Here is a 10,957-nt window from a genome sequence, read left to right as displayed (position 1 = left end):
AACAGCATTTAGGATACAAATTTCAAAATTTATTAATTTATTTTAAGCAAAAAAATGTCTTTCATACCATAAAACATGACTTTTTTACAAATACTGAAATTTGCAACAAAATAATAAAATTTTAACTGAATATTTGTACTTTTAACATAACAAATAAATCCACCAAAAATATGTCATTGTTTATATTTCAATCAAAAAACATGAAATTTATTTTAAAAAGAAAAAAGTATTTGAAACCAGCAAGACAAATTTTTAAAAAGCTAGTATTTTTTATTTAAAAAATAATTAAAAGTTGATCTAAATTCTTGAACTTTTAAGCCAAAGACAAATATTTTCTAAAAAAATGTAATTTAAAACGAAAAATATGACTTCAGCAAAAAGTTAATTTGACAGAAAACGGATTCCTTTTTACTTGACAACAATTAAATATCAATCCAAGAAAATGATTTTTTTTCAAAAAAAGGAGAATTTAAAACCGAAAAAGATTAATTAAAAAAATTGTAATTATGTTTTCAGTTAAAAAATTAATTATAAAACAAAGAAAGGCTTTTCCACTAAACAGATAAATTTTGAACCAAACACAAGTCTTCATTCAAAAAAATTAATTTCAAGAATGTCTTTTAAATTGTACCCAAATAGTTCGATTTTTAATTAAAAAAGATTAATTTTGAACCAAATTAATTTTTAAAGCAAAAAGTCTGTTTAAAAAAATTACAGTTTCCACGATCAAAATTTGAGTTTTAAAATAAGAAGTAAGTTAGTACAAACAAATTTATTTTTCAATCCAAAATGACGAATTTTTAACAAAAAAGAATGATTTAAAAAAAATGTTTAATTCTATACCAAATAGTTGCATTTGTATCCAAAAATATGAAATTTCTATTAAAACCAAATAATTTTGATTTAAAAAAATACTTAAATTTGCATTAAAAAATGTTTTTAGTTAACTTTTCAAGGTGAAAATATGAATTTTTTGAATAAAAAATAAATTTCTACGGAAAAAATTGAATGTTTAATTAGAAAGGGCGAATTTGTTCAACCGAAAAGGATGAATTTTTAACGAAGTAGTTGAATTCTCTACCACAGTGTTTCATTTTTAACACAGAAAGATCAGATTTGCACAAACCAGTATACATTTTGTAATAAGAAGCATAAATTTTCTGCAAAAAAATTGAATCTTCTGTAAAAAAATTTCAGTTGACTTTTTACGATCAAAACATGAATTTTTAAATAAAAAATAAGTTTCTATAAAAAAATTGAATTTTTAATCGAAAAAGACGAATTTTTAACCAATGAGGATGACTTTTAAACAAAATTGTTGAATTCTCTACTAAGTAGTTGTATTTTCATCCAAAAATATTAAATTTCTCTTAAAACCAAATAATTTTGATAAAGAAATATTTTTTAAAAAATGCTTAAATTTGCGTTAAAAAATGTTTTCAGTTAACTTTTCAAGATCAAAACATGAATTTTTAAATAAAAAATAAGTTTCTATAAAAAATTGAATTTTTAATCGAAAAAGACGAATTTTTAAACAAAGAGGATGACTTTTAAACAAAATTGTTCCGTTAAAAAAAATTTTTTAGTTAACTTTTCAAGATTAAAATATGAATGTTTTTAACAAAAAATAAGTTTCTACGATAAAAATTCAATTAAAAAAGATAAGAAAGACGAAATTTGTACAAAAAATATTAATTTCCAAATTTAAAAGAAGAATTTTTCAAAAAATAATTGAATTTTGTAAAAACAATTATTAGTTGACTGTTTCGGATAAAAACATGAATTTCTAAGCAACAAAAAAGCGGATACGAAAAAAAATTGAATTTTCAATTTAAACAGACAAGTTTTTTATCAAAAAGTCTAAGTTTTGAATGAAAGAATTAATTTTACTTCGAAATATTTGAATTTTTTTCTAAAAAAGATGAAATTTTGCTTGAAGCGGATGTTTCTTTTTTTAATAAAAGCAAAATATAGTTGATTTTTCATATAAATAAGATACCAGTTTGTTTCGAACGCCCAAATATAAATTTTCAACAAAATGTGAATTTCCTACGAAATAGTTAAATTAAAAAAAAAGAGTACAACTTTCAACCAAAAAATATTAATTTTTAACAAAATAGTTTAATTTTTAACCAAACAGTTGCATTTTTATCCAAGGAAGATGCAGTTTCTACTTAAGTAGATTAATTGTTTAATTAAAAGCACAAACTTCAATAAAAGATAGTTAAATTTTCAACCAAAGATTTGCATTTTCATTTAAAAAGATGCAATATTTTCCCTAAAAATGATGAATTTTTTAATAAAAATCAGAAAATAAAAAAAAAATAGTTTTCATCCAAAAAAAATTTCAGTTGATCTATCAGCAACAAAATATGAATTTTAAACAAAAGGTTAATATTTTAGAAAAAATTAGAATTTTCAACCCAAAAAGATTAATTGATAACAAAAAAATTTAATTTACAACAAAAAATGTCTTTTAAAAAAAATCGCTTAATTTTCAACTAGAGAATAAAATTTATAACGCATACTGAATTTAAGTACGGTCCCTTATCTGACTATAAATCACATAAAAGTAAATAAATCGCTTTAAATGATTAATTCTAATAGCCATCCTATAAATGCAATTATTTACCATGTATAAAGAAAGGCAAAAATAAAAAGAGAGAAGTTCATATTTCATTCAGTACATGCAATATTTCATTGTTTCTTAAATCCTCTTTTATGGAAAGACAAGCACTAAATCATCTTTAAACGCTTCAAGGTTTATCTTTTTTTATTTATTTAAAATCTTTGCTTCCACGTTGAGGTAATATTAATTCAAAAAAATATTATCTAATCATCTCCTGCTATCGTGTCATCAGATCCATCATCACTTATTTCCATTTCAACGGATCCATCATCACCATCCTCAGAATTTGTATTCTCATAATTCTCCTTTTCCCTTGAATTTGGAATGTAATGCTTATAAATCTTAAATTTGTCATCACGCATTTCCTTTGTTTCTTTCTCAAACCTGCGCCGACTCTCCTCTAGAATAAAACTGGATTGTGCAAGAGACTCAACCGGTTTATCAAGAAGCGGTGGAGTTCCATCGCTATCATTTGCGAAATCTATAACCCTCGGATAATCATCGCAACGTTCCAGCATATCTGTAATTGATGAAATATAGCCGGGTACTTTCATTGCTCCGCTTCGAGCACCTTGGCATTTTTTCGAATCATGTCTGACCATAGATGGATCAAAAATTTGTCTTGTGTACTCCTTTGGAATAACTTTTTCAACGTCTGAATGCCAAAGTGTACTTATTAGCACATTGTTCAATTTGTCCTTGCTGATTCTGGGTTCAGGTGATTGTATTGGCGGATTTTCTAAAATTTTTCCGTACTGTAGTCCCAACTTCAAGTTTCTTTTATATTGTTGATAATTATCTTCATTAGGAACAGTGACGGCGCCAGGAATTAAGGGCCATTCTTGTATGGTTCGTCCTGGCGTTGTTCGAACAGGATCAAGAAGAATCTTCTTTTTATTATTTCCACCGACCCTAGAGTCTGTTTGACTAAAGTCAAAGATTACAGGTGTAACGTAGAATTCTAGTCTTTGGTTGGTATTCAAAATTTTGATGAGAGCATAAACTAGACTATTTATGTTTTTACAACGAAGAACGTAAACAGAACCGTGATTTTTTTGATGAAGGGGTGGTCCTGTCCAACGAGAATCGGCAGCATAAAAGCCGTCATCTGAACTACAAACTGCCAGAACTGTGTTTGCACATTCGATCAAAATATTGGGAGCTTCTTTCAAAGCCAATTTCAGAATCACAGCTAAAGGCTTTCCGGTTCTTCCTCCGTACAAAATTCCACACATGTTTGGCTTAAAGTCAATTGACCAGATGTGTGGAAAAACTTTAAAACAAGTCTGAAGATTAAATCTGTTTGGATGAGGACAACAGTTTCTTACTGAACTTTTCAAGCTCTCTGTGTAGAAACAATCGCCGCATATTACCGCTGAATCAAGAATTGAAGGTCCCCATTGTGAAGGATGGCTCAAATTTTGCATTGCCAAAATAGCCACACAAATTGCTGCCTGGTTCTTGCCAGCTCGTTCGCCAAATCGAGAATCATAACTTCCTATAGTACCCCAAACAGAGTAGATTAAATTCGGAATCTCAATCACATAGTGATTCCAAGAGGGTTTATCTTTCCTTTTTATTTGCTGCATTTTAATCTTACATCCCTTCTTTTTTTTCCTGATTTCAAGTCCATGGGAAAAGCTCCAGTGGTAGTCAAGATATACCCATATTGGATCTTCTTGAAATTTATTACTAGGCAACTCATTGACGGATTCCACATGAAGATTGTGAATGAAGAATCCTGTAGTGTCCTTGAATTTATTCAGAAACATTTGTTGCACCATATCACAGACTTTTGAAAAAATAAAAAGACAGCTTCTTCCACCTGATGATACTTTCCTTCCTTTTTTATTGCACTGATAAGGATCAAGATAATAATAACGATTGGTAGATATCGAGTACCAGAAACTGTAACAGCAATTGGTGAAGTGTAGAATTCCATCAGTGTGTGTTCTAAAGTGCTTTTTAAGTTCTGTTCTGACTACGACGAAGAAATTACTCTCACCTGGATAAAATAAATGAGAATATATTCAATGATAAATAAAATGAAAAAAAGTTTAAGCTTTAGATACCAGTAATAGGATCTTCTTTCAGCTCTACCAAAGGCGATGCACAATCTCGAAACTCAAATATCCTATCCATCACCGTGACGTTTGTCAAAATATGTTCAGTATGAAACTTTGGACTATCAAATTCCTTGTACAAATTCTCACCTACTTCAATCACTTTATCAACCATTCCAGGTAGAGGACTCTGTACAATATCTCTCTTCACCATGACGGCCAAAAGAGCCACAAAGTAGCATCTTTTTACTCTAGGTTCTTTCAAACTTTCTCGATTTCTTAGAGCAACAGTTCCAAAGATGAAAGTCGGTTTGGAACTCAATACAGTTGGACGGAAAATAGCTTCCAGATCATACGGTTCACCCTCTTTTCTATGGATTTCAGCCAAAGATGTTGCGGGTTCCACAGTCTCATGCAACCCTGTGGTATCGCTGCAATCGGGATCCAATTTTCTAGCATACGAAATCGTCACTACCCTCATTAGAAACTTTTTTTCCTCTGGTTCATCAATTTCTTGAACGATCAGCTTCAAAAAATCGATCATCTCTTCTGAGGTGATGAATCTCAAATTTTTTGTTCCTTGCACCGCCCACCAAGCATAATAGTTTGCATTTTTCCTCATCACCCCAATGTGGCTCTTTCCACACACTATAATGGCGCCAGTGTAAATTGGGGTTTCGAAAACTTTTTTTATTGACATGGCTAAATTCCACCCTTCGGTCACATAAAGCTTACCTGCAACATAAATGTAAATACGCTTACAGTCATGAAAATAAATTACTTCCCAATTATTATGAGGAAGCATTTGAATAAATAATATACTATCCCTAAGAAAGAATTTGAGAAATACCTTCGTGTAAAGGTGCGAACACGATACGAAAAGAGTAATTCGCTATATTGAATTCGAGCAAAACGCCGTCCGTCATTTCCGTAACTGTGGAGTCTTCACTCGCCAGTAAACTATCAAACGCGTAATCCTTGCTGGCTTCGTATAATCCTTTCACTGTTTTAACGCCCCAGGAAATCGGATCATGAACACACGCCCATCCCATCACACATAGGTCAATGGGTTCCAGAATATAGGAGTGTTCCTTGAACTTTCGATTGTAGGGCTTCAACCTCACCATTCCCTCAAGGATTTTTTTATCATGGTCACCTGCTTTTCTTTTTATTTTCTTAAACGGCGCTTGCTCTGGCCTTGTTATATCGTTCTCGACAACAGGAACCTCGAGAGCTGATCCATTGTAATTCTTTAAAGGAGTAAACCCTGGCATTGTCCTATCAAATAGGATCTCATATTTCTTATCCTTAGTGACCCATTTGGATAATTCAATTATTGAAAATGACGGTTCCGGTGTCCTTATTAATTTCTCCTCTTCCTCTGTCTCTTGATCTTCTTTATCTTCATCTTCTATTTCATTATTTGTTTCAACACAGTTTTTATTTTTAATACACTTCTGTTGAATTTGCTGTCGCTTTTGAAGTTCAAAATGCGCCACTGATAAGGAATATAATCGATACGGTTTCTGAACTGCTTCTCCAGTATTCTCCCTAATTCTTTCGATCATGGATGGCAGATCACAAAATTTCATTAAACAAGCAAATCCTTTTTCATTAACTCGTCCATTTTCGTCACAGGAATAAGGATCAAAGAGATAGTACATGTTATTTTCAAACCAGAAAGCATATGAAGCATTTCCAAAAACCAATATTCCCGTATGATTTTTTTGTATGTAGGTACTCAGCGCCTTAGATATAACATCTTCTTCCCAATTTCCCGGATCAGCATACTGTACTTGTTTTAGAACCACGTTACATTTTATCTCGAGAAACTCAATATTGTGGAACCATCTTACTGGCTTGTATCGCAACTTTCCGGTCCGTTTGTAAATTTTATCTCCAATGATTATTAATTGATCCAGAATACTACCACGAAAGCTATTTGCGTTCCTAGTAATTTTTGCTATGATACAGAGAATTGCAACAAAGTAACATGCTTTAAAGTGACAATCCTCCATCACTGCTCTATTTTCTAAAAACATATTTCCCTTGATTATAGCAATTTTTTCATCTTCCGTCTTTTCAAAACCTACGATTTCTGATTCTACTGGTTTATTTCCTTCATTGTGGTTAGAATACTTCACTTTTAGTTTCTGTTTGTCTTCGACATCTTCGTCAGTTTCTTGAACTTCTGCTTCCGTTTCTGATTTCATTTCTTTTTCTTCATTTGTGTTGTCATTCTAGAATATAATAATTGGAATTAAATTGGGTATATTTGTTACTAAAAAAAAGTCTATACATTTCATTAATAAAAAATATGCACTAACTTTTTCATCTTTCAATTTGGGAAACAGAATTTCAAACAAAACGTTTTCAGTGTTGCAAAGAAGTTTCTCCAGAATGACATCCCCTTTATCCTTTTTTGATATTTTACATTCCCTTTTTTTCTTTTCTGAACAAGCTTTGCGTTTTTTCAATATAGGAGTACTGATAACCAGACCTAGCGGAAGAATCTTAGGGGTGACTCTAATCCCAGTAGGTATTTTAGGATCTTCTTTCAAAACCAATTCACTGACTCTATCAACGTTTTTTGATCTTATGCATTCTTCTTCTTTTTGCTCATTCACATCGTCGTTATGAATAAAGTCATCATCAATCGCTCTAATCGGTGTTAAACCAATTGGAGGTATTCTTGAAAAGAGGTATTTCTTCGGTGGTAATTTAATGATTCTAGACATCTTTCCTTCTTCAGATGAGTCCAAATTTGCGATGCTAGCCATTTCAGTAGGTTGGCTTCCAGGCAAATCACATTTTTCCTTCGTGGCTAATTTCGAGTCAATTGAAAATCTTGACAATAAAGAAGGTACCGATCTGGTGGCTTCTTTAGCTTTAAGTAGAGCTTCTAATGTTTGTTTCGGAGGTAGTACGAAGGGAGGAGGGAAGCAGTACTTAAGCCTTTCATATTCAGCATCTTCATTTACTTTCTCTTGTTCATTTTCAGTGTGCAGTTCTATTTTAACAGCACCAGTTATAAGCGAAAGGTTTAAATTTTCTGGTGTATCTGGTTGATCCTGTTCCTCAACTTCTAAGAGAGGATCAACGATGACCTTTTCTATTACCTCAGGAACATTTACTTGTATTCCCTTATCATCTTCATCTATACCTTCATCTTCTTCCTCTACATCCTCATCTTCTTCATCATCTTGTTCTTCATCCTCATCATCAACGTCTTCGTCACTCTTGTCCTCTTTAACTTCTTCTGCAACCTGTTCATCTTCTTTAATTTCCGGTTCTGGTTCCGGTTCGAACAAATCTTCATCCGTGATAGGTAACAACCTTGTAAGGTACTTTTCTTCCTTCTCATCCTCATCCACTTCTGAAGGATTACTTGCTATGTACTTATTATTCGGCTGTATCGACTCAATTTCCACAAAATGAAAGCAAAACACCGGATCGTTAAACTCTAGAATACCATGAAATAAATCGGTGAGTTCATTCACGGTATCTGTAACAGCAAGGGAAGCGGGGTGACCTCTGAGTCTCCAACCTTCTTCATCACTTCCATAAGGATTGAAGACGTAATATTTTCCTTCTCTTTTCCAAATACCGTAAGAAAGCTTCTTATTTTCGATCAAGAGTTCCGAATGACGTTTAAAATAACACTCGAAGGCTTCTCCCAGATTTGCGAGTGGATTAGCGTTACCCTTTACCAGGTTCATTTTTCGTTTGAAAGTCACGAAGTTTTCACCAAGTTTTAACTTTTCCGGTAACATTGAGAGTTCAAAGTTGCTTGGTACAGATATTAGGTTTGGAGCTTTATTTTCATCTTTTTTTTCCTCGTTATCATCTTCATTATCTTCTTCGCCTTCAGTGTCTTCTTCTTCCTCTTCTTCATCGTCATCATCCTCTTCATCATCATCTTCGTTATCACCTTCTTCTTGTTCTCCTTCATCTTTCTCAGCAGGACTTCCTCGACTAATCCACAACATGATGTTCTCGAAAGCCATATGACCTACATCGATAACTTGATTAACGTCTATACTACGCCACTGAGAAGTCTCTTTCAGTTTTTCATAAGCAATGGCCGTTAAAGCTATCACAATTCCTTGACGTCCTCTCATTGACTTTTCAAATTCTTTAGCCAAACAGTTTTTAGATCCTTGAAGTATCAAACGATGGGGATTCACAATTTTATATCCCTTGATAAAGTTAACTACCTTCTCTCTCAAAGGATCTTCATCCAGTTTTTTAGAAACTACCTTTCCATCCTTAACTTCATCAGGTTCACCTACAATAAAAGTAGTAGGTTCATCATCTTTCATCATGAACTCCTCAACGTTATCCATCAATTCGGGAAATTCGGTTTTCACATTCTTAAACTTTTCATTTGGAGGACGCTTCCTAGGAACCATGTCTATCACAGTTTCACACTTATCATCAATGATTAGCGGAGGAAGAGGTGGGGGTTTTGGTCTTCGATAAGTATTTTCCTTTCTATATATAACCCGATTTAAAGAGGGATTCGTTTTAGAGCCACTTTTAATATACAAAACTTGAATTCCATGTATTATGAAAGGATCTTTTTCTTTGCTGTCTGTGTTTCTCAAAAGTGTCTCAATTAGTTCATTTATTGAACTGTTCATCGTGACGCAAGCCTTTGCCGTTTTGTATCTCGCCTCGTCATCAGGACCTGGCGGATCTGGTCTGAATCCTTCCTCGTCACATGCGAATGGATCTAGCAAATAAAACTTGTTACCTTCTTTCCAAATTGCATAATACACCTTTTTTATTTCAAGAATTCCTGATTCGTTCATCTTGAAGAACGCACAAATACCGGTTTCAATAGTCTCCTTGTCTTTCTTTCCCTGGCCTGGCACAACATTCACCTCGACCTTAATCTTGGCCGCGTATACTCCAAGTATCACATCACTAATTAACTCTTCCACCTTGAGGTCGAAAGTGTCATCGAACTTCTTTCCGAGGACCCTCGCAAGATCTATTAAATAAATATGAGCCTGATTAAAAATGAGATCAAGCATGGGTGTTTTCCACTTTTTGGTTTCCACCAGTCGGGAATAGATAATAACAGCCAAAGCTACTACAAGATCCCCACGACCTTGAAGTTTTTCAGGAAGTACTGGATGATAAAGATGATAAGATCCTTGCAACACAGCTCGAAATTCGCTTTGAATTTTGTACCCACTTGGCCAAAGCTTCAATTCCCCAGCGGGTTTTTTCAATTCTTCTTCGCACCCTCCTGGAGGAAGCTTCTCCGCGCTCACAATGTTTATGTTATAGAGTACAAATTTTTCGTTGGATACATTACTTTTTTCAAGAATTATGAAATAGAGGCCAATCATATCCTGAAATAGAATCAGCTTAGCGGCGCCTCGCTCTTCTTTTCCTGCCAACTCGCAATTTTTTTTGCGTGCCTGTCCATCAAAGATATAGAAGTGATTTGCATCTTTCCAGATAGCGATATTCAAACACGGAGATGTTAGAATCCCAGCCTCGTATCGTTTGAAAAAAAGTTCAAAGGCCTTGACCAGGTGTAAAACTCTCGGATCCTGTGATCGAAATCTCCCTACAAAGGCGGGTTTATCAACTATCACCAACACCCGATGAGAATTTCGAATGATAAGGTCATTTCTGTAATCGAGAAGAGTTAATTTAGTCCGCTCATTTATAGTTATATCCTTATATGACTCAGTGTAGTACGTATCGCCGTCATCGACTATTTGATCGATTATTGCTTCATTCCAACACTTAGGCTTCAAAACTGCTGTTGTTGCAAATGCAGCTACTGCCACCGCAACTCCCTGTTTGAAAACCAAGAAAATTAGTGTTAAATTATCTACTAGGGTAATTTTTGAAAGAATTAAAAAAAGTATAATAAAAGGTCCTTCGAGCCAGTTTTTGAAAATAAAATTCTGATTTTATTTACATCATGGCTTCTATTTGATCTTTCTACTTCGATAGAGATACGTAGTACAGAATTTTTTTAAACAATTAGAATTTAATTAAAAAACCACTAATGGCGATTTTTCTAACGACGCAACTATTTTTCTATTATTTAAAAGAAATTATACTTCCATGATAAAATTTTCTTAAATTACTCGCTTGAGAAACTTTTTTCAGTTTGCATTTAAATAAATTTTACAAATTCTTATCTGGCTGGTTAAAATAATATAACGGCCTTATTAAAAATCGCAATTTGAAATATTGTATAGGATTTCAAATTTTTTAAACAGGTCTAGATATCAGG

At 33.0% G+C, this 10,957-nt stretch overlaps 1 protein-coding gene across 2 annotated transcripts in view; it reads right to left on the bottom strand.

The window, feature by feature from the left end:
- Positions 1-2,581: 2,581 nt before the first annotated feature.
- LOC117176063 overlaps positions 2,582-10,957 on the bottom strand; it is a 43,890-nt gene continuing 35,514 nt past the window's right edge. For both annotated transcript variants that reach the window (XM_033366067.1, XM_033366066.1), the window contains exons 3-6: positions 7,020-10,511; positions 5,543-6,932; positions 4,702-5,427; positions 2,582-4,634 (exon numbers count right to left, since the gene is read on the bottom strand). In XM_033366067.1, coding sequence (XP_033221958.1) covers positions 2,833-4,634; positions 4,702-5,427; positions 5,543-6,932; positions 7,020-10,511 — 7,410 coding nt within the window. In that variant the 3' untranslated portion in view covers positions 2,582-2,832. The remainder of the gene's footprint in view (positions 4,635-4,701; positions 5,428-5,542; positions 6,933-7,019; positions 10,512-10,957) is intronic.

Source organism: Belonocnema kinseyi, chromosome 7, assembly GCF_010883055.1.
Source record: "Belonocnema kinseyi isolate 2016_QV_RU_SX_M_011 chromosome 7, B_treatae_v1, whole genome shotgun sequence".
NCBI lineage: Eukaryota > Metazoa > Arthropoda > Insecta > Hymenoptera > Cynipidae > Belonocnema > Belonocnema kinseyi.
Note: the sequence above shows the minus strand (reverse complement) of the source record. Positions and strands in the feature narration are given on the sequence as shown.